The sequence below is a fragment of the Neopelma chrysocephalum genome, unplaced genomic scaffold (genome assembly GCF_003984885.1).
Source record: "Neopelma chrysocephalum unplaced genomic scaffold, ASM398488v2 Primary Assembly neopelma1_252, whole genome shotgun sequence".
Lineage (NCBI taxonomy): Eukaryota > Metazoa > Chordata > Aves > Passeriformes > Pipridae > Neopelma > Neopelma chrysocephalum.
The window spans coordinates 1627073-1649562 of record NW_020897914.1 but is presented as its reverse complement, the minus strand read 5'-3'; the positions used below and the strand labels follow the sequence as shown (position 1 = coordinate 1649562).

Genomic DNA, 22490 nt, shown 5'->3' with positions numbered 1-22490 from the left:
AGAAACAGCGTGGAGCCAACGAGGCTTCTAACGGGGCTAAACCTGTCTGTACTGTGTGTTCCTCACAACATCCACGAGAAGCCACTGGCAGTGCTCCCTGCTGCAGCAGGTACTCTGGGATGGTGTGACTCATCTGCCCAGTGGGGGGAACTGTGACACACCTCAGGCTTCCAGTTCAGCCCAGTGCTGCAAAATTCTTGTGCTAGCTGGAAGCCTGGGCTTCGAAGGGAGTCTGTTCTTTTCAATTTGCTTCATGTGTTCTCACAGACAAGAAATGCTGCCCTCAGAATTCACACTGAGGAATACCTCCATCTCCAACAGGTCCTTTCTAAGCTCAAATACTCCAGCCTATTGCTGCTTTGCTTCTGAGCATTTAGTTAATGACTGTAGGCAAACTGTTTCTATTCTGCAGCTGCACTGCTCACTTCTGACTGAAGGAACCCTGTCCTACCCTCCTTTTGGAGAGAACAGCTGGCCAAGCTCAGCAGAAGCCCCTTAAAAGTAGGTTTTTTCCTCAAAAGCTGGAGAGTGGGAAAGGAAAGAACTAGGGATTGTTACACTCATCTGAACCAGCTGCTGCTACAGGAGAAAATACACTGCACCATAGGCAATGGGCTGTCCTGAAAGAATCCAGGACATTGTAACTAAAGAAAAATTAAATCTCCTGCTCAAAGGCAAGCTTGTAGGGCACTCATTGTTTTGAGCTGGTATCAGAGAATTCCTACTGGACCAAAAGACTTGCTAAGCTTGAAAAATACTACAAAAATATCTTGGATTATACCCTCAGGCCTAAGTCTGTGTGTGTAACACCAGAATGTGAAGCAAATAGCTTTTGCTTTTTTTTTTTCCTTTTAAGAAAATTCTGTTGTTCTGAAAAAGAGTTAATTATCAAATTTGGGAAGGTCAAATGTCTTGCTGAAAAGCTTGGGAAAAGCAGTGGCTGTTTGTGTCATCAGAGATCTATATTATATTCATGGCCTTTTATCTCTTGCCTCTACCTGCAGTTTAAAAATACGTTCATTTCACAATCACGTGGCCCTGTGTGCACCACAACTATTTCCCACAGTTGGGAACTGCTGGTTCTGAATTTACTTGCCATGTTACTTGTATACTATATAACCCCATCTTTACTACAAAGCCTTTAATTGTGGGGGGTTTTGAGAAATCAGTGACGTCGGAAATCCTGTTTCTGTGCTATCCAGCCCTTTCTCATACATATTAAAATTACAGCTAAATCCGTGGCCTTTACCATTTTTTGCAAAGTAATTTAGCAACAAGGACTAGAACTCACAGCAGCTGCTTGTAAGCTCTCTCCTGGTAGGTCTGGTTGGACACGTAGGTGATGTACACGGAGAAGTGATTGACCGTGTGCTGGTAGACAATGTCGCACACATCTGAGATCACGATGTTCTCCTCCACCCGCTGCTCCAGGTCCAACAGGAAGCTAGACGAGAAAGCCAGCACCATATTTAATTGTGGCCTGTCTGTGCCAGGCAATTCCCAGGAGCAGTCAGCTCCTCCATCCCTGTACAGCTGAGGTCAGCTAAAGCCACTGCCTGCGCTGCCATCCAGCAGCTGCCTTACCGCTCGCTGACAGCCATCACATCCAGGACGTTGGAGAAAAGGATGTGCGCCTCAGACGGGTGTAAGATCTTCTTCAGCCGTTCGTTCTCCATGAAGTGAGACACCAGCAGATTCAGACTCTTGTAATATGAGGCTTCAGAAGTGACCAGCTCAAACATGGCCTGGGGGAGAATCCCAAAGAAGGCAATCAGCAGGTACCTTCTGCTTCTACAGAGAGGCACCCCGGCATTACTGAGAACATCTGTGCTGCACAGCCATGGGCCTTGCACCCACCCTCCAGCCCAGAGCACAGGGAGAGGGAAGCCTGCAACGCATTTGCCACATGTTACACGGGATAGTGACTTGAACAGGGAAGGTTTCCTCCCTCAACCATCTCCCCTGACCCAAAGGAAATAGAGCTGTTACTGTCCAAGTGAGGCTCCCTGGTCAGCCCTGGCTATACACTTTTCTGACCCAACCCACAGAGGACCAGGATGAGACATGGTAGTCCCTAACTAATACCATAAATCATAAATTAGCTCCAAACTTCAGCCTTTGCTTATCCTATTAGAAGAGAAAATTCTGGAGCAAAGCCTCAGGCCAAGGATGTGGTCTGTGGAAGCAGAAAGACAAATTGGTGGTTTGGTTCGGAGATAAAAATCAATTTAATGAGATGAAGATATATAGTCTTCTGCCTACAGTAGGTGGCACACAGAACTCCCTTACTCTCTGGGGGAGTCTTTGTTCAGACTGAGATACAAAAAGAGAATATTTACACAACTACCATTAGTTGAAGTAAGATTAACTGAAGATTCTCACAAGAGCTTCAACATGGTGAAAAATTGTTAGATCCTTCAGACATCTCTTGATGAAGGTGCATCTTGGGCTCCTTGTCCTGGGGCTGGCCCATGCAGCCACTACTGAGAGAGGAACCTTTTATAGCTCAGTGAAAGTCTCATTTCCTTGAATTGAAAGCTACTTGGATGCTCCCCTCCTGCCCGGGGCCCCTCTGTTGCACCCTGGGGAGGGGGAGCTGGCCGGGCAGGGCAGCAGCAGGGCCCTGAGCTCTCCCAGCAGCTGCGGGGCCCAGCTACAGCCAAGGACATCCAGTGGAGCCACAGGTACATGCAGGACTTTTTGTGCTGTGCATATATTAAGACATCTTCTGAATTAGCTGAGGGTCTGTGTTGTGGTTTGCTTGTTGTTTGTTTGTTTGCTCTTCTTAAAAAAATTATTTGAAATTCTCCACTGATCGGTTTCTGGCCTTCTCCTGGAAATATCACCGTGCACCACAGAAGAACCCAAGGCAGAGACCTGGGCTGTGTCCCTGACACTGCGCTGCAGGCCAAGATCTGGAGGACATGCACAGCAAGGAGAGAGTTACTCAATCCAGAGCTGCTAAAATAGCAGTTTAAGTGATGTTTCAGCTCTTTGCAGGGTTGGTAGCCCAGGAAGTATTCCCAGTGGGCAGTTAATTCAAACAGGTGGTCCTTTCCTGCACCAGAGAGGGAAGCTCAGCCCCCAGAAGGAAGATGGATAGAGATGACTCTATCAGTCAGTGACTGCATCAGAGAGTGTTTAAGGAACAAGAGGGTGCTGGATTTTTTTTCAAGGCCAGTTTCCTCATGAGAAAAGTGGAGGAGTATCAGCTCAGCTTCTCCAACAGCTTTACCCAGGCACCTGGTGAACCTGGGAGAGAACCTCTCTGTTTCTGCATGACCGGCTCAGTCCTAAATGCAACTTTTACAGCTTTAACTGTATCTTTTTATTTGAAAAATGAGAGCAGAAGTGGAAATATGCAAAGATACAACAAAGAATAAGACAGGACATGTTGGGACAGCCAACTATCCTGGAGATTGACACCTCCTATCATTTTTTCTGCCAAATTTGATTGCAGGATGGTTGTGAGAGCCAAGATCAAGACTTGCCACTCTACCACAGCCTTTAAACCTTTGGCAATTTGCTTCCTCTAGGAGGTTGCTTCCTGGTCTGCAGAAGCCCCTCTGCCTACGTTTGGAGAAATCAATTTGTGTGTGTTTGCTGTTCACCATAGTGGAGGGGGCATGGGCAGGTGCAGAGTGCTGGCCATCCTAAAGAAATAATGAAATCCAGAGGGAAAATATCCGTGCACAGGGTTCTGACTTAAAGGAGATGCTGAAATTAAAGAACATCTTCACTGGTCGGGACAAGCTTCTGGAAGCGTTCATAGCACGTGCAAGGTGCCAGATTCCTAATTTACACTGGAGATCCAACTAGTCCTCTGCAGACCAGAAGTACTTGCTCCAAGCAGCCCAGCCAGTTGTTTCCACTTTGGATGGGAAAAACAAGCTGCAAACCTCCTAAACTGGCACCAAACATCCACCTGTGATGCAATGATGTGATCCCTGTGGAGTAACTGAGCTCTGTTAGCTCTAAGCAGTCACTAGAAAAAAGAGCATCAACTTCTGGTCTCAGAAGTGCAAAAATACTAGGAAAAAATCTGAACTAAATGTCAGTTGACATATTGCTATCTTCTGAGTCTGAAACTCTGTCTTGGAAACATGACCACACCATCAGTCCTCTGGGTCATTAACTTCATGAAATCTCATAAGCACGTAAAAGCTGGGCTGTCATTTTCATTGCTTATGTTTTGGCAGGGACGCTGAGAAAGGAAAAGAGATGTGAAGCCTAAGGAAGAAGGAAATGCAGAAGATCAAAAAGGAAAAGAAATAAGTCATCAAGGACAAGATTAATCCTACAGGCTCAATTCCCACTGAGGCAATATGGTGTTTTACTGCATAGATTGGAAATACCCGTTCCTGATGGCCCTGCTCTTCACAGAACCCACCAGGTGAGAAGGGGGAGTCCTGGTCTAGCCTAGGAGGGACATTGCTCTGACCCCCTGCCACAACATTGGCTTTGATCAACCCTCAGACCTGGTTGCCTTCACAGGGTCAGTGCAGTAAGTTCAGCACAAGAGCACCCTGAAGGTTTGAAATCTAAGATTTACTCAATGAACGAGACTAAATTAAGTATTACCTGGATATTTTTGTGAAAATGGAACAAAAAGGAAAGACAGCCTGCTTGTCAAGTGTGCTCTTCCACACAGGCCATGCCACCAGTGCACACAACTTTTGCCCAAGCAAAGAATATTTCCAGAGCAGCAGCTCTCTCACCTAAATTCACACCATGGGTGCAGACTAGTCTGTCTCAGCCCTTCTTCTAACACCAAAGTGACCTGAATCCAAAAAATAACCTGGCAAAAACTTCTATCAAAGCTCACACATCTCAGCAAAAATGGTTCAGTTCAAAGACTGAGAATAGTTTGCTAAACTATATTCATTCTCAAATTGTTTTGGATGAGTTCCACTCAGCTCCAAATCCCCTTAAACATAGAAGATAAACAAGGTGTAGGAAAATCAGAGGCCTTTTCCAACCTAAACAGTTCTAAGAGTCCAACCATAACATAATACAGTCAGCAAGCAAGAAAGGTCAAAATGAAGAAACTATACAGTAAATAAAACAAGGACAGACTGAAAATGAGAGAACTGAACTAGGAAGTAGGAATAAACCACAGAGCTGGTCCACACAAAGGCCATAGCAGTATTTTATTTAGGCTCACGCTGAAAGAATTTTCACTGATTAAATGTCATTTCTCTGGATCACTCTCTCTTCAGATCCTAGTGCCTTGGGGACAGAGTTTGTTTTAATGTAAATCTCACGTAACACAGGGAGTGTGTTCTCTCAAGGTATTTCTTCCTCCTGCTACACACACGTGTCTGTCATTCCTTCCACTCTGTCTCCATGTCAGAACCCGGAGCATTTCTTTTGGCTTGTTCTTCTTGCACCATTACATCTTCTAGGGAGTTAGAAGAAAGCCCTTAATGATTCATGTTCTGCTGTGTTTGCTCAACACACATCTAGGTAATTAAAACTACCTTATCAATGACTTAGTCACTTCTGATAATTATTCCAGTAGCACATAATGTTTGTATTTCCCTGACCTTTGTGGTCTGTACCGTGTATTTTTCTGCTTTTGCAGCCGCATTTTTCTGGGGTTCTTCCAGTGGTTGTTTCGTATCTTTCTGCTTTCACTTGTGCTTCAGATGGAAAAGGCTGGTGTGGCAGAGGCCATGGCTGCCTGAATTCTGAGTTCCCCGGGTTAATGGGCTGTGCTGCAACATTTTTTTTTCTGAAATTCCTGAAATGTGGATGTGGATTTGGGGGCGGTTGGGTTTGGTTTTGTTTGTTTGTTTGTTTGTTGTTGTTGTTGTTGTTTTTTCCTATGAAACTCCATATTCTGGCTCATTTGTTCCAATGGGGACAATAACAAATTGCCTTCCATGACACTTTTCAAGCATTCATTGGTCTTCCAGTCAAGTTTCTTGTTTTGATGCTTGAAAAAGACCTGTATCTTTTTTTACCTTGCATTGATAGGCTGCTTAGTAACTTTCCATCATTGCCCATAATGAAGACCAGATTCCTCTTCTTGTTCTTGTCTCTCTCACTTTGAAGATCACTGCAGATGTGTGACTTTTCCTGAGTGTTTATGCCCTGCTCTGTCACATCTATGGTGATGTTCCCTTCCTCGGCTGGGAAAGAGGTGTTAACTTCAACTTCCTTTCAATTTGTGTACCAGTATTGTTTCCTGGGGTCTCAATAATACTTTTGTTCTATCTCTCCTGGCTGAAGAGCTACAAGCTCTTCTAGGCCCCGTGTTTACTGCAGCTTTGAAGATAAAATAGGTCAGATAGGCATGATTTTGTCCTTAAGATGGTAACTCCATAATTTCTGCTGTCCTGCACTTCAGGAAAATGTCTCCAATTCTCCTTCGTGAAGCTGAACATTTTACATTCACTAAATCAAGCTGTGTACAGCTCACACTCACAGTTCACATCCAGCTTGAGCAGGGTTCCAGCACTGCAGGAACAAGCAGTGCATGCTTATAGCAAGGCTGGATCCAACATCATCTCTTCGATTGCCTCAGTGATTCCTCCAGCCCTCCTCGTTTTCTGTCCTTAACTCTCCTCACAAAGCAAATTCTCCACTTTGTACGTTCAATGTTCAGCCAATTTCACAGCTTTCTGGCTTTGAGCAACATTATAATCTCTTACTGTGCTAATCCCAGAACAAACAGGAAGAAAATTTCAGCTGTGATAAAGTAAAACTGGAGAAAGCACAGCACTTCTTTAAGGCAGCACTGTCCCATTCTCCATCTGCTTTATTTCTCTTTTTATTTAAGCAGTGAGGAGAAAATTGAGCACACTTAATGTAGGGATTTAGCAGCAAAGAGATTTTTTTCCTTAAAACACCTACAGGTAATGAATGGAACTTAACAGAAACGGCAGGCTTTGAAATCTATAGTGCACACTTCTAAGCAAATATTTCTCTGTAAAAAACTCTTCATTTTGAAGCAAAAAAGAAAAATAAAAGCTTGTAATTTTTCAGATGCCAGATTGTGTTTGTAATGCTGGCACTTTGAAGTACCATGTTTTGCCAGGTAAACAGAACAAATCTGATATGGAAATAACCAGTGCAGAAGAAGAACATGGAAAAGCAACAAATCATTTCAGTCACCTTCAGCCCTAACCCTGACTCACTAACAGCCTGTGCTTGCCAGCCCAAGGTACTGTGTATAAACATGGGTCCATTGCACTGAGGGTGTGAGTGGCACAGCCCTGCCCATCACAGCCCCCGGGGCACAGGATGAGCCTTTGCAGTGCCATGGTGAAGTGACAGCCTTGGCCAGCACTGGCACTGTGTGCACAAGGAGTTCATCAGCGATGATTGTGCAGGTCCAAGTAAACTTAGGGGAACTGCTCACACCCTGAGGTGTTCTTCAACACCTCAGATACAATCTCACAAGCCAGAGATGAACAGACACACTGCCACAACCATCTCAGCAGAAGCAATGCTGGTGCAGGGGTATGGTCGGACTCAGAGGATGGAGCCTTTGAAGTCCCATTGCTCGTATCACAACGCACATCACACACTAAACAAGGCTCGTCATCTGCTATGAATGCAGTGCTATGCATTGACAGAGAGCACTCAGGCTCTCCACACTCCCCAGAATAGCAACCAGTTGTAAACTGCTGTGCAACTGATGTTTTCATGACTTGTGGCAGCTACCCCCACCCACTCCTTTCGCTGTCTGATGCAGCCCTGTAAGTCAACAGCGTGCGACTCTAAACCAGTGATGTCACTGCACCGTATGGCCAAAACACAAATACACCTGTCATTAGTTTTTCCTGTTTTGCAATAGACTCCAAGTAACAACAATTAAATATAAGGAAGTTTATCAATCTCCATCTCTTCTCTTTCTATTCACATTCAAAACCTTACAGTTGAATTCTTCTAAGATTTCTAGTGGAAAGTATGTGTCCTGCTAGTAACTTCAGAAGAGGATTAATGTGCACTGGAATCAAAAGCTCTACTGTAAAAACCTCCTCGTTATCCCTCTTCCTTTGTAAATTGCTACTAAAGCTGAATTAGAAAAGGGAAAAGTTCTTTTTGCTACAGAAATGTCCGGCAGCAACAGAACATACAGAATATAGAACAACACCTGTAATTTCAAGACAGAGTGAGTGATGCTAACCAGAGCAACACAGAAAATACTCAGCAGGGCAAGGCTTGCCTGTGACTGCTGTGAAGCTTTTAGTTTTTAAATCTTGATAATCTGCCTTAATCCACTCTCACTTTTTAAAGCAGCAATGCAGTTAAGAAGCACTCCACCTTCCCTCATTACCTCCTGCAGCTTGATCTCATCTGGCTGGAGGATGCTGAGGACGCCGCTGCTCCGAATCTCGGGAAGATCTTGCCATAAGTTGAACCTGGAGTTGGAATTCCTCAGCAAACTGATTTGTGGTGGAGCTTTGTTTTCAGTTGTACTTGTAGGCTCTGCTTCAGACGGGGTTTCCTCGCTGGGGGAAGTCTCCTCAGGATCTGTCTGTGAATCCTGCAGTCGCCTGGTTTCAATCTCCTCGCGTGTAGACTTATCTCGATATTCCTGGTACAAGAGCCCTAGGAGGGAACATAACAGGTCTGAGAGGTGACAGCTGAACACGAGAGTAGAAAAGTGTTATGGGAAAAGACAATTGCTTTGTGCTAGTTCACCTCAGCAGAGGTGAGAGAGACCCCTTCCGTGCAGAGCGAAAAGCCAGTTATGGCATTCCTACTTCAGCCAGAAGTGGGAACTATAAATGGAAGGCCATTCCTAAATCTACAGTGTTGTCAACAACCTGCTCTACAAAACACTGAGTAACACAGAGGAATCTGTGGTCAATCAGAAGACCAAAAAGAAGAGGTTCATCATTTGCCAGGCTTTTAATTGTCTTTTAAATGTTGATTTTCTCTTATATTACTATGTTACAAGCTATATATGTTGATATGTATGTTTAAATGTGCGTTTGGAAAAGTAATGCTGCCTATATTGAAACCACTTTAAAGGAGCAATTTGATGGTAATGAAAACCCTTAATGAGGAAACACTGAGCTGCTGTTAAGGCAGGTGAAGCTTTAGGACAAGAAGCTACAGTTACTAGTTTGTTTTGGTATTGACCTTGTGGTTAGCCCTGGACATGTTGCTTAATATCCCTCTGCTTTCCTTTTCGGTTTCTATGATGATTGAAGATACAAAATTAACATTCAAAAGGTACCTGAATGTTACATCGCTAAGGAACGGGGTCTGAATTGACACCACCTGGCAGCACATCAATCACACGAGGTGGCTTCTGAGTTTCAATTGCTAACTTCAGGGGTAGATGAAATGGCAAATTGAAATTTGCCCCCACCCCTGATTTCAACTGACAGCACGAAAAAGCTAGGACTCCTGAAATTCCTTGGTCATCTTCAGAACATCCTTTGTCTCTCTGAGGGCTTTTGAACTGTCCCATTTCTCTTTCTGAACCATCTGTAGGACCCAGAATTTTAACTACTTGAATACAAAATGTAATTTAGAAGATATGTAAAGACAAGAAAACACGAACATGCTCTGAGTCACTCTCCTCCCTTACTGAAATTGAAGAAGCACAATTACATTCTCTCACTGGGTTTATGCTTGAATTGTAAAGTGTAACATGAATGAATAAAAAGAAAAGATGTTAAAAAGAACATCCTACATAATTCATTTTGTCTGAATCGCTAGGGGTTGAAATTTATCTGGTCACATGCATTCACAATATTTGATCTCAGAAGCAGATTTTGTGTGTAATAAGGTGAGAGACAACAGGGTCAGGAGTTTGTCTAGGGAGGGCAGAAATGTAGATGCTGCTGCCTATTAAAACTCTGGACCCATGTCCACGAGGCTCTGTACCAGTCACTGCTAAAACTATAATGGGAAATGTGCTGGGGGAAAGCACAGACACAAGGACAGCATTGCTGCAGTTTGCGAGCGTATCCTGTTATCTGTTCTTCCTGGAAAGATGTTCAACACTGGATTAAAATAGCAATAAGGGGAGCTGTGCCTAGGAAACCATATAGTCTTCTGTTAGCTTCCTACACAATGCTGAGCAGAGGAGACTTCCCCTGAAGTTTTGCACTCTGCTGCTACTTATGTAATTTCTCTCTGCGTCAACAAGGCTTATATGGCTTTCCTAAGCATCACTGCCTGTTCTTCAGCATCAGGGAGGGTGCTGAGGATGTAGCAGGGTGGAAAGGCTTCTTCAGGAAAGAGTGGAGAGCCTGTTAAATGGGAGCTGCTTTCAGCAGTACTGATCTGCAGGCTCAGCCTGTGCTCAGGGCTCTGGGGCAGCACAGCACTGGGTCCTTCTGCCCCACAGAGAGCAGGACAGGCTGGGCAGTAACACCCTGCAGGAGCGTGGGCAGTGCTCCACTCGAGGGAAAATACGCTGGGAAGTGAAATCTATTTTACTCATATTGGAGATCCTTACATTGCAGCATTGACTGTACAGCCATGTTGTGCTGGTGGGTTTGCCTTGCAAGTCAGAGGATATTTTGTGTAAGGGGGATTTAGGGCCCTTTGTGCAGATCTGGAGAGCAGCTCTTCAAAAAACGTCCTCAAGACTATTTCCCCCTTGCTTTTAAGGAAACAAACTGCAGATAATGAAACTTGATTTTGTTTCCAGGTTCCCTGACTGCCCAAGAGATAAGACCTATGGAGCCGTCAGTGGCAGGCAAAGGCAAATATAGACATGGAGAGATCTGACTGACTGTCATCCAGAAATGACAGCAAGGGAAATAAAGAGAGACTGGCTGAAGCTCTACCACAGACAGCAGTATGGAGAGAAAGCAGGAAAGTGCTACCAGAAGAAAGACAAAAGGCAGGTAGGTAAATGCTTTAGGCAGAAGCATAGGAAGAAACAAGGAAGGCTGTGCTAGCAAGAATAAGAGATATTCCCACTTTCTTGGTCTAAAAGGTCTATCCATATGTCAGTAAAGAGGTTACAATGGGTAGAGAAGTGACTTAGATGAGAGAGAGAGAGAGAAGCTATGCCAAAGCCTCATCCAGACGGAGCAGGAGATGGCCACAACACAGGACAGGTAACAGATGCAAGGTCAGGGAACAGGGTCTTGACATGTTGACAGGAGAACAATACATCTGGGAACTGACTGTGTAGAATGAAAGTGTCGAATGTGACTCAGAGGATATAATGATTTAGTAAATGCTTACATTTAATTAAGTGAACAAGTACAAAATGTCAGAGACCTGTACCAGCTCCCTTCATTCCTTATTGTCCCGACTGTCCTTACTGTGACCTGTGGTCTGTGGTCAGACCATGAGTTTGGTGTTAATTATTGACTTTAGTGTCTAAGGCTGACCTTCCTAAGGCGTGTTTACATAGTTTTTATAGTACATAACAGACTTTTCCCTTTCTGTTTATTCCATCTCATTTTGCTGTCACAGTCTCCCTTTCCCAGCTCTCTCAAAACCTGGGAGGGTAATTGAAAAACTAGTTACTAATTGTGGAAATCCTTGCCTCAGAGAGTTAGCAGCGCTCTTAAAGTAAACGTTATTACATTGAAAGCTATGTAAAATCTCAGGAGGCCCAGAGACGTTTTCTCTGAAATTCTCTGCTCCAGTTTCAGGCAAAAAGTCCACTAATGCCTCAAAGGCAGGAGGGAGGGAAGGGAGCGAGTGTGCTCCAGCCATTTGATGTAACATCTCTGTTGGGGACAAGCGTTGCATCTCTGGTTGTCAAAACCTGTCTCCTCCGTCAGGGTCAAAACAGACCTATTTGCAGTTACACTGATGTGTGCAGAGCTTTTGCACACCTTCCCTCTGATATACAGCACACAAAAATATATATGAATATAGCAACTGGGTTCCTTTGAAATCCTGCTGGCTTCAGTATTTTTATCTCACCTCTTAGCTGCACAGTCACAGTAAACTGACAACGTTTTGACACATCTCCCTTGGCAGATTAGTACCTACACAGCCAAAAGCAGGTAACAAATCTGGTAACGCGCATGCAAATTGTTCACCACTTTCCTCCAGAAGGCCCCAGACTCAGCTAGTTTTTCTGACAGACGCTGGCAAGCTGCTGGGTTCACACCAGCCTCCTTCCCCAGCACTGTCCCAGTGGCATCAGGCACAGCAAGAACCAGCCTTGCCTGCCACAACCTGACAGCAAACAGCGTGAGAAGCCTCCTCATTTGTGCCAGGGAGGTTTGCTTTGGTGCTCGTGAGAGTTATCTCCCTGATTTTCCCATGCTAAGTGCTGCATTCCTGCCCTCTAGATTAAAGTGTGTTTGTTTCATTCCCTGGAACTGAGCAGAATTGTTTAAAAACAAAGCTTCTATATTCCCGCCACAAAACCCGCCCCAGGATGGGGTTTTACTTTGCCATTGCCCAAATCCCGCTGAGGAAAGTCACAATTCTGATATGGGAAATAAAAGAAACAAGCTGTGAAGGTCCTCTCTGCATGTCACAAAATATAATAATAATTTTAAAAAAAAAGAGAAACAAACCACAAGAGCAAAAGCGTGACAGTCCTCTCCTCCACAACCACCCAGGTAACCTCAACTCTGTCTTTTTAGAGACCACAAATGATAAAATCCCTCACTCCTCTCTTGCAAGTGCTATGCCAGTGGCCGCTACATCGAATAGATGCGAACCCCGTGCACACAACTAATGTCCGACAGGACGAGTGACACAATACTTTAGTCTTATGTCTTTTGAGTACACAAAATCATATTTTACCAGAAAGTTTGGGGTAGCCTGAATGATTAATTGCTTCGTAATTACAAGAAGTAATCGTTGTTTATGAACGGGAGTCAGGCTGCTCAGCAACTGCATTAATCTCCTGCCAGGCAGCGCACGAACCTGATGCCCCTAAAGACGGCAAAAGGCCACGACAGTGATGTTTTACAGCGACAGCTCGGAGGTTCCCAGCACGGACGGGGAGCTGGGGTCCCGCAGCACAGCCGTGCCCGAGGCGCCCCGGCCGCACACCGCGCGGGTTCAGGTCTGGTGTGGGGGGTCAGGGGTGGGTTTGGGAGCTCAGGGAGAGGCGGCCGGCTGGGCGGAGGGCACCCGTCGGGGCTGCTGCGCCGCCGGCGGGGCGGGAGCGGGACGAGCGGCGAAGTTGTGTGAGGGCGCATCGGCGGCCGGACAGCCCGCCCGGCTCCCCCCGGCACGGCTCCTTACCGATGTGCTCGATGAGGTTCCTCCACGAGTCGGCCGTCATGGGGTGTGCGGGCGGCGGCTCGGCGGTGCCGGCGGGGGTCTCCTCAGCGGCGGCGGGGGGGTTCCTGCGGGAGGCGGACGGGAGCCCTCAGAGCCGCGGCGGAAAGGCGGCGGGACAGCGGCCCCTCGGCCCGCCCGCGCCCTTCGCTCCCCCGCCCTCAGCCCCCCCTCACCTGCCGGGCTGTCCTGCCGAGCCGTCCTGGTCGAGGGCGCAGGCGGCGCTCAGGGCCGCGGCCAGCAGTTCCATGGCCGGTGGCGGCAGGCGGCTGCCCAGCAGCTCCGGCGGCGGCGGCGGCGGCGCGGGGCTGGGGGAGCCCGGGCGGTTGCCACGGTAACGGGGGTAGGAAGGCAGCAGCCTGCGCGGGAGGGAGAGGGGAATTGCGGCCGCCCCCGGGGCACCCCCGCAGCCCCCCGAGACCCTCTGAGTCCCGAAACCCCCTCAGAGCCTCTGCTTAGACACCCCCCACCCGAGACGCTCTGCCCCCAAGCCCCCTCAGAGCCTCACCGCTCCCCTCAGAGCTTCTCCTCAGACCCCCCCCCCAGGCGTCCCCATGGCTCTCCCCCAAAATCTCTAGAGAGCTCCCTCAAATCCCCTCAGAGCCTCCCCTCAGACCCCCCATCAGGCATCCACAGGGGCTCCCCACCAAAATCCCCTCAGAGCCTTCCAAAACCTCTTCAGCGACCCCCTCTGGCTCTCCCGCCAAAACCCCCACGCAGCTCCCTCAGAGCCTCCCCTCAGACCCCCTCAGAGCCTCCCCACAGATTTTCCTCCCAGAGACCCCCTCAAACTCCCCTCTGAGTCTCCTCTCGGGCTCCCGCAAACCCCTCAGAGCCCCCCTAGCCTCTTGCAGCCCCTCTCCTCGTTCCCGGATTTCCTCCGAGGCTCCACGGAGCTCTGCCAAATCCCAGCGGAGCTCCCTCAGCCTTCCCCAAATCCCTCCCGAGACCCCTCAGAGTCCGGCAGAGTTCCCAGCCCCGCTCCCTCGGAGCCCCTCAAACTCAGCCCTCTGAGCGCCCACCTGACCCCAGAGTTCCCCCACAGCCTCTCAGAGCCCCCTCTGCACACCCTTTCAGCGTCTCCAAAATCTTTTCCGAGCCCCCATAGACCCCTCAGGTGTCGTTGCTCCCCTCTCAGAGCCCCCAGCCCGTGCCCGGCACCCCTGCCCGCAGAGACCTCCTCAGCCCCCCGGCTCCCCTCCAGCGCTCCGGCACAGGTCCCTCCTCCGCCGGGAGGATGACTCCCTCCTCCCCAGGGGCCCCCCCAAAAGGCAGCAATCCCTGCCCCAGGGCCCCCCCACCTTCACAGGCACCCCTACCTCCATCCCCCCTGCGCTCCTGCACAGAGGCTGCTTCCTCAGATGCAGGGAAGCCCCTTTTCCATCCCCTCCTTTCCCCCCCAGCAAGACACCCTCCCCCAGCGAGCACCCACACACCCCATCCCACCCCATGCACCGGCCCCAGCCCTTTTCCTCCATGCACGGCCACCCCACAGCGGGCAGGGGTCCTGCCCTGGCACTGACCTGTCCTCCCTCAGCCCCGGGGCGCAGCGCTGCCCCCCATCCCCTGCACCTCTCTGCCTATGTGCGCCTGGCGCCGGCTTGGAGGGAGAGAAAGGGGTGGGAGAGGGGGGCTCTCCTGAACTGCTTCCAGATCTGGTGCATATGGTGCATTTCTTCTCCAGGGGCGAAACCCTGAGATGGAGGAATGTAACTGGGAAACTCAGCCTAATCCCTCCTGCCGGGAAGTGCACCCCTGATTACCCCACAGGATTGGCCGCTATCTGCCTCTCCTCCTCCGGCGGGGCTTCGCACCCGATCGCTCATTTCTCCCGTCTCCCTTTCCTTAGCGTCGCTACTTCCATAAGGATATATTGCCTCGTTTAGGCAGTAAGTATCTCAATGATCTATATCTCTCTTCGTTCAGGTAATTGTTTTTCCGCCTCGGGGATAAATCCTCTTGAGCTCCAGAGTACGGTTACACCTCGGATCAGTTGGAGTGCTTGTGGACAGGTTTGGGTGCAGCTCTTCCCTACACGTTAATAACTCTCAGCAAAAAAAACGTCATCTGCACCACATTGCAACTGAGGAGTTAACAGAGGGAAAGTGCTCGGCTATTCCTTGTGCTTTCTCCCTGTTGCATAAATAACCATGATTTTTCTGTACATGGTAAGGTAATTTATGTAACAGCATAAAATCTGTATATTGGTCTGTATGTGTAAAATGGTTTCCTTTTTAACATTTTTATATTGGTTTTCCTAAATCATATGCCAGGATAGCTTCTAATCAGTACATGATGGTATGTCCAGAAAAAGTCCTTCAGCTTATGTGAACTAGATCTAGATCTGGCACACTGGAGAGCTCAGTCATTAAGTCATTAAGAAGCAGAACGGGAAAGAAAAACAGCTGGAAATGTCATTGAAGGCTCAGAGAAGGCTGTGAGTCCAGTTCATGTCCAGTCCCGGACCAGGAGGTTGGAAGGACCAGACAACCGAAAGGAAATACCAGGGTGAGGGTGAGAGCTGGAGCCTGCTTTGTGCTCAGAGAGGAGCAGGAGAGCCTGAGAGCTGGGGCTGAGATTGTCACTGGGTAGATGGTCAATATGGGATGAAAGTGGGTTATCACCATTAAACACTGGGGATTAGGGGGTTTAGGGAGAGAGGTGAGTGAGGGGGCGGCTAAAACCTTGTGGAAGGGATAAAGCGGCAGAGACTCTGCCTAACGACTGATGTTTTGGTGGCTTGCCGCTAGGGCAAGAATATTGTCAAGGGTTTTAGTGAGTGGGTGGGATGCTAAAAAGCTTCTTTCTTAGAAAAGAAGTGATCTTTAGTTATCCTGAAATCTGGAAAACCAGATATGCTGTTTACTCTTTTCTAGAGGGAAGGGCCAAGAGCAGTGGGGAGTTCTCTCTCATATGCAAAGGGAAATCAGTGCATAAGCTCTTACTGACATTGCTAGGATGAATAGATATCTAAATATAACTTTTGAGTGTATTTACTAAGAAAAAAAAATTCTTTCAGAAGTATGCTTTAAGAGTTTAACAGATTCTAACCCCTCACATTGCTTCACTCCCAAGGTTAAATCTGTTGCAAATTGAAATTTCTTTTTAGAAAAAGTGTCTGGGTCATGCTATGAAAAACTTGCAGAAATAGAAAGCATCTTTTCATGATCCTATAACTGTCTGGTAATTTGATCCTGCCTGTCTTCCATTTCCTTCATTTCTTCCAACATAATTTCACTTTTGGTCCAAGACGAAAATCTGAATGTATCACTGGAAGTACTAATGATAATAAAAACATCGGAAGCTCTGAAGAGGTGAGAACACCAGCTGCGAGTGAAATGCCCCCTGTGGCCATGGGAGGCCGCAGCTTGTATGTTCGTGTCTCCGAGAGCTCTTCCACTGCGCAGCAATGACCACTACTCTACTTTTCCTTCCTTTCTTAATTGCAATTTGGTCTTTCAAAGATGTTGTTCTTTCTTCCTTTCCAGCTTTATTCTTGTACTTTACGTTGACACACAGAGGATGTCCAGAAACAGAACAAGCGCGTGAGAAATACTTTTTCTCCCAAGTGAAGTGACAGAGTGTTCCCAGTGCTCTTGGAACTGGAATAAAAAGTGATATTTAGCAAGATGGAGATATTTTTGTCCTACAAAACGTCCTGGGATTTTCTAAATCGTGCTTTTCTGTTTGGAGACAAAAACAAAGCTTTTCAAGTTTGTCATGCAAACTAAAGGCAGGCAAACAAGTGATTCTGTCACAGCGATCTGGTGACTGGGATATTCATGCTGGTCACGGAGGATCCAGGTCAGAGTCACGGCCGTGTCATTCTCTCACATCCCACATGCCTGTTCCAGGGCAGGTCAGTCTCTCTTCCTGCAGCTGCTCTGCTTTCTCTGGTCACTGGGAAAGGTGCTTCAACCTGGCAAATGCTTATTCACCAAACACCACTTTAAGTCAGTCAATACTGAATTATTTATGTGGAGTAGCTCCAAAATAACTGCCCCTTTCTTCCTCCCTAGTTCCACAGTCGCTAGGACTTTGTGTGCAGTTTAAGCTGATCTAGCTGCTCAATTCCACTTCTCACTTGACCCCCTGAGGCAGATTTCTACCTCTGCTGTTATGCCAGCACTCACTCAAGTTTGTCTCGTTCTCAGTGAACAGGTTTGGGCAGCTAAACTCATGGAAAATGATTCATTTTTTTTGGTAGAACCAGCTCTGTGTGTTTGGTGTTACTACAGGGTGAGCTCAAAGCGAGTGCCAGCAGAGCAGAGGTGGCAGACGTGCAGATGGATGGCAGGACCGTGGCACTGCCACCTCGGATCCTTTTCCACTGCTGTGGAACAGCAGGCTCAGGCCTGGAGAAGTTCCTACTCCACCTAATCTTAACCATCGGGTGGGAGTTTGGAGGAGGTTTTCTTTTTTCTCTCACTGTAAGAACAAAGAATTTGATGCAGAGCCTAAAAAGCTTTCCCCCAGTTATCAAAATCAGTACAATCTCCTGATGACAAACCAGTTTTCTCACCAAAAATCCCTCTAATTCATCCTAAAATTCCCTGTCCAGTTGTAGGGGGAAAGAAAGAATCTGATTACTAGAACAACAAAGCAACTGGTTGAAAATCCTACCCTGGCACTGCACAAGCAGTGCTGCATGCCCTGTGCTCTTGTTGGTGACAGAATTCCCACAGTGCCCCAACAGACCAAATCCCAGTTCTGTCTCTGGAATCCTTAGGGTCCCTCCCAAAGCACACAGGAACTGGAAAAGCTCCTTGGTGGCCGTGCTCTGTTGCCACAGAGCAGGACCCTGTGGGCAAAGGGAAGTGGGTTTGAGCTTGCATCTGTTCTGCAGAGAAGGGGTTTGTGTGCTTGCAGACTGTTCCCAGCTTCACTGTACTGCTGTTGGAAAAGATTCTAAATGCTGGCTGACCTGGTCCATGGCTGTGTTAAAATGTGATAATTGGTGTGAGTTTATAACTACTTTATTACCATTATCTCATTTAAGTTATGCTTGGGGGATGAATTTCCAATCTTGGTTTGTATTTTCCGGCACTAGTAATTTTGAAAAATGAGTAATCATTTGAATTAAGATTTATTATGTGCATTTCAACTCAAAAGCAATCCTTAGAATAAAGCTATGCAAAGAACTTGTTTTCAAATTAAATTGAAATGCATTTTTAAAATGTTCCCTTATAGCAATTTTTAGAAATTAGACCTTCTCTTCTAGAAACTAAAAAGAGAAGAGGCAGTCCAGCAGATCTTATTCATGAAAAATTCCCCAAACCCTTCTAGTCAGTGGGAGTTTCACACCAAGAAAGGCCACAAGATGAGGTAAGAAGCACTGTTTTAATCTGAACTAGCCAAATTTATGGAGAAGTGTGAAGTTAATAATAGATTTGAATAATGTTATACCTAGTCAAGGATATTTTCATACCTCAGGTTCATTCAGATTCCCTCTGTTCATGTGGGGTTTTAGCAGTGATTTTGGCAATAGGTGTGTCTGTGCAGTTTTTGTTCCTGATTATGACTTTTTAATGGTAGATAAGCAGAACTCCTCATCCCTAGTATTTTTAGATCCTAAAGGATAAGAGCATATCTGTTCTCCTGAACCTCCTTAAGCTCTCATCAAAATACTTCAGTTATATCTGTTGGGGCTTACCAATAACTAAAAATATTCAGAAATTTCATTTATAAGATCCTTACCTTTAGATGCTTCTAACCTTTTGGTGCTCATAATCATCAGGGTTATGCTTTTACTTACTGACCATTTGCCATAGACAAGTTATTTTTTTATATATTAAAAGCAGTTAACAGTTTATTAGACTTAGGAAAATATTATTGGATCCCTACTAAAGGAAAACAGAAAACCTGTTGTTCTGTCCTTCCAGAAGCTGTGGTTTCTGTTGATATGCAAGTTGAAATTTTGGGGCTTTCCAGGATTGTGTTTTTGCCAGACTTAAGAAAAGCCATGGAATTATAGGCCCTTTTCCACTCTCTACAATACACACAAGCTCCAGACTTAGATTGTAGCACCTAAAATCCCTGAGCTGCTGCCCATGGAGAGAACACATCCTCTGGGCTGAGATGATAATTTCTGATACTGGAGCTGTAAAACTGCCTGGTCCAGTTCTAGGCTCTGTGAATGAAGGCCTCTTTAGGTATAAATACATATTTATAAATAAATATATAAACATACAAATAAAGACCTTTCTGCAGGATCCTCAGTGACCCTTGTGCTGGATCCAGTCAGCATGATAAGAAAACTACTTGACTGAAAAACAGAAGGGGCAAGACTCAAGCATGGGGAGGAAGAGGTCTGCTTCTGGACCAGGAGACTGCTGTGAAGAGGGGAACTCACACACAGCTCAGGCTTCAGGAAATGGTGAGTTGGAAAAGGCTGCAAAATTTGGCACTGGAGCTAGGAGGAGGGGTGGGATACTAAGATTGTATGAGCAGCCAAAGGGTGAAGAGCCTGGAGAACAACAGGACACTGAGATATGAGCTGCAGGAGGGAAGAGAGGGGACTAATGTGCCTGAGAAATAGCAGGCTGAGGAAATTGTGTGGGGAATCACAAGTTGAAGCTGATAGAAAAGGAGTGAAACAAAGAGATTGACTGAGGAGCTGAGGAGTCCAGCTGAAGCAGATCAGATTGGGAGACATAGAGGGCAAAGTCTAGACCTTGCACAGTAATGAAAACATGACCAGCTCAAGAACCTGGCAAGCAGGGACTGTGTGGAATAGGGGGGCAGACTGGGATTGGGATCTCCTTCGGCTGCATGCTGGAAGGATGCTTCATTAGAACTGTGTATGTTATTGCTTGCTATTCTGTGTGATCCTGTGAAATATGAGATGTTGACAGTAATGACATTTTAATACCTGCAGTGGCTATTTTTACTGGAAATTTACTAGTTTTTAAAATACTTCTCCCTGAAAATACAGTTGCCCTTAGACTTTTTAAGATGCAGATTGTACAGAAAGGGATAGAAAAAAAAAATCTGTCTCTATTTATTTACCTCTAAAAGAGCAAAACGTTGTCGTAGAGCGACAAAATGTAAAGATTTGCTCAACAGGTGTTTGCACCAGCTATTGCTGACTTCACCACTTGCATATTGAAGCACCATTGGCAGCACAGAGAAAAACTGACTATAAGAAATGTATTTCATAAGTAGAAGGAAACTGCACAAGTTTCTAAGGCCTTTTCCACTCCAGCTCCCGGTCTCTCCAAAGGTTTTCCCTACTTTTCTGGTTAAATCAGGCTATAAAAGCAGTGCCCTCTGCTGCCCAGGACCAAGAGTGCTGGGCTAAGGGATGGTAACCCACACTCACAGAGCACCTTTCAGAGTGCTGTGCTATTTCACATGTGTGCTGTTCCTCTCCAATACGTGTTTGTATGAATTCAAACAAGCTGGATTCCCTCTTGCTGCTGAAGGTGACTAGTTGTATTCACTGTTGTAGTACTTCCATTCTTTGAGCTCAGATCAAACATAATCAAATGATCTTTAGATGACCCTTGTTTCTCTGAACGGGACGTTTCATAAGCAGCATAAAGAAATAGTTTGTTCTGCACTGGGAGACGCGTGATCTCACCATGAGCTTTGCAAAGTGAAATTTCACACTGAATTTCTCTTCCAATGTATCTAGTAGCCCATAATAAAAACATATCGTTTTTGGAATCTGACTTGGTGGGAAATGGTAGGTAAATAATGCAGTCATGCTGCTAAAATATCTGTATTGTACTAGAAAGGAAGAAAAGTGAACATCCTATTAGCTGACAATATAAGGTAGACACTGATTAGTGAATCTCCTTTGTAGGGTCTGCAATGACTAATTTTCTGGTCTCCGTGGGAGCTGCTTTCAGCTGGCAGTTGTGGATGGACACTCTGGGTGGATGTTTCTCTGTGGTGGCTTTCTGTGATCTCAGTCTGCACAGCTGCTGCCACTCTGGAGCTGGCAGGACTGACCACAGTGGGCAAGAGCAGCTTTCTGTTGAGTTTGGTTCCTTCCAGGGCCTTGGCTCGGGTTGCTCTGAAAGCAGGGGTTGTGCTGGGAGCTCAGCACTGAGATGCTCAGGGCAGGTCTGGTGTCAGGAAGCAGCTTGTCGTGGTGGGGGTTCAGATCTTTGTACAATGTGGAAGACTGAGAGGGAGCCCTGGGGTGTTGTGGAGAACTCTAGAGTGCTTAGAGGGAGCTGGAGATGGCACAGAAAAAAGGTCATGGGGAAAAAGCCACTTGAGCATAAAAATGCTCTTAGGAAGTATCTTATGGAGGGCACGTGGCAGATTTTGGAACACCAGCAATAATATTTGAGGACATCTTGTTTTCAAACATCAGTGTTGAGATCACTGAATTACTCTACTACTCTTAGAGCTTTGAAAGACATATGGATTTGAATCAAAGTCTGTGACAATTCCTTTTCCTGAGCTGTTTACTACGTTCCCCAGCTGTGTTTACCTCCTGCCCTGAATTATGCAGCATGGCTATATGTGAAGTGACATCCCTACCTGTGAAGAACCCATTTGTGTCAGACCTGCTGGTTACCTTCATGCAAGGAAAAGGGATTGTGCCTGCCCAGCCCTAGCATTTAGATGGTTGCTGTGGGATTTTCTGACTCTGAAGAGATGCAGCACTGCTGCCCTGCTTGCCATCAGGGTGGTTCACTCCTCAGAACTCCATGGAGCTTTCCAGAGCTGGTCAGAGGTGCCTGCACTGTCCCTTCTGCAGAACTGCCAGCTTCTGCTTTCAGAAGAATGCTTTATTCTTCTGATTTATTCTTCTGAGGAGAGATTAAATGCATGTCTTGAGACTAGTGATAATATTTTTGATGTCTTATCTGCATAATGGCCTTTTTTCCAATAGGAGGGAGATAATAGGGATTACTGTAAGTAATGGCAACATTCTTAGGCTCCTGCAGGCTTCCCCAGTGCAGGTTTCTAGTGGTTCTGTTATAAATTACAGTTGATCTTTGGAGAAGGGTAGAGGACATGGGTTGAGTTTGGTCTCATTCTCTGTCAAATCTCTGTGCTCAGTTAAAGAGACCATCGATGCCGCTCAGCAGCACTGCCTGCTTTCACCAGACACACGACTTAGAACCTGTGCTGACCTGTCAAGCTCCACACAGCATCATCTTTGATAAAACTGACTCCCAGCACAGGCTCCTTGTTTCCAGCTCCAGGGAGAATCAGGATTTGCACATTTCAGAGCTGCCTAAGTGCTGGGATGAGGATGTCAGACACTGACAGTGACGATTATGCCGCGAGGAGAGGAAGACAGATGGGTTTGACATCACAGCAGACTGGGGCTGTCTGTTTTCATC

General features: G+C 46.4%; 2 protein-coding genes across 10 annotated transcripts in view; one reads left to right on the top strand and one right to left on the bottom strand.

Moving 5' to 3' along the window:
• Positions 1 to 22490, bottom strand: part of NGEF (neuronal guanine nucleotide exchange factor) — a 50741-nt gene that overhangs the window by 12654 nt on the left and 15597 nt on the right. For 3 of the 4 annotated variants that reach the window (XM_027703811.1, XM_027703812.1, XM_027703813.1), the window contains 5 exons: positions 13359 to 13541; positions 13147 to 13250; positions 8288 to 8562; positions 1585 to 1745; positions 1292 to 1444 (listed from right to left, as the gene is read on the bottom strand). In XM_027703811.1, coding sequence (XP_027559612.1) covers positions 1292 to 1444; positions 1585 to 1745; positions 8288 to 8562; positions 13147 to 13250; positions 13359 to 13541 — 876 coding nt within the window. Of the gene's footprint in view, positions 1 to 1291; positions 1445 to 1584; positions 1746 to 8287; positions 8563 to 13146; positions 13251 to 13358; positions 13542 to 14705; positions 14935 to 22490 lie in introns of those variants that run through there. The other variant, XM_027703814.1, reaches the window with a different exon arrangement.
• Positions 14839 to 22490, top strand: part of NEU2 (neuraminidase 2) — a 36428-nt gene continuing 28776 nt past the window's right edge. Inside the window, exons 1-5 of one of the 6 annotated variants that reach the window (XM_027703818.1) lie at positions 14839 to 15071; positions 15491 to 15690; positions 17421 to 17575; positions 18373 to 18507; positions 19402 to 19558. The gene's annotated coding sequence lies outside the window, so the exon portion shown is untranslated. Of the gene's footprint in view, positions 15072 to 15490; positions 15697 to 17420; positions 17576 to 18372; positions 18508 to 19401; positions 19559 to 22490 lie in introns of all 6 variants that reach the window. The other 5 variants (XM_027703817.1, XM_027703815.1, XM_027703816.1 and 2 more) reach the window with 5 other exon arrangements.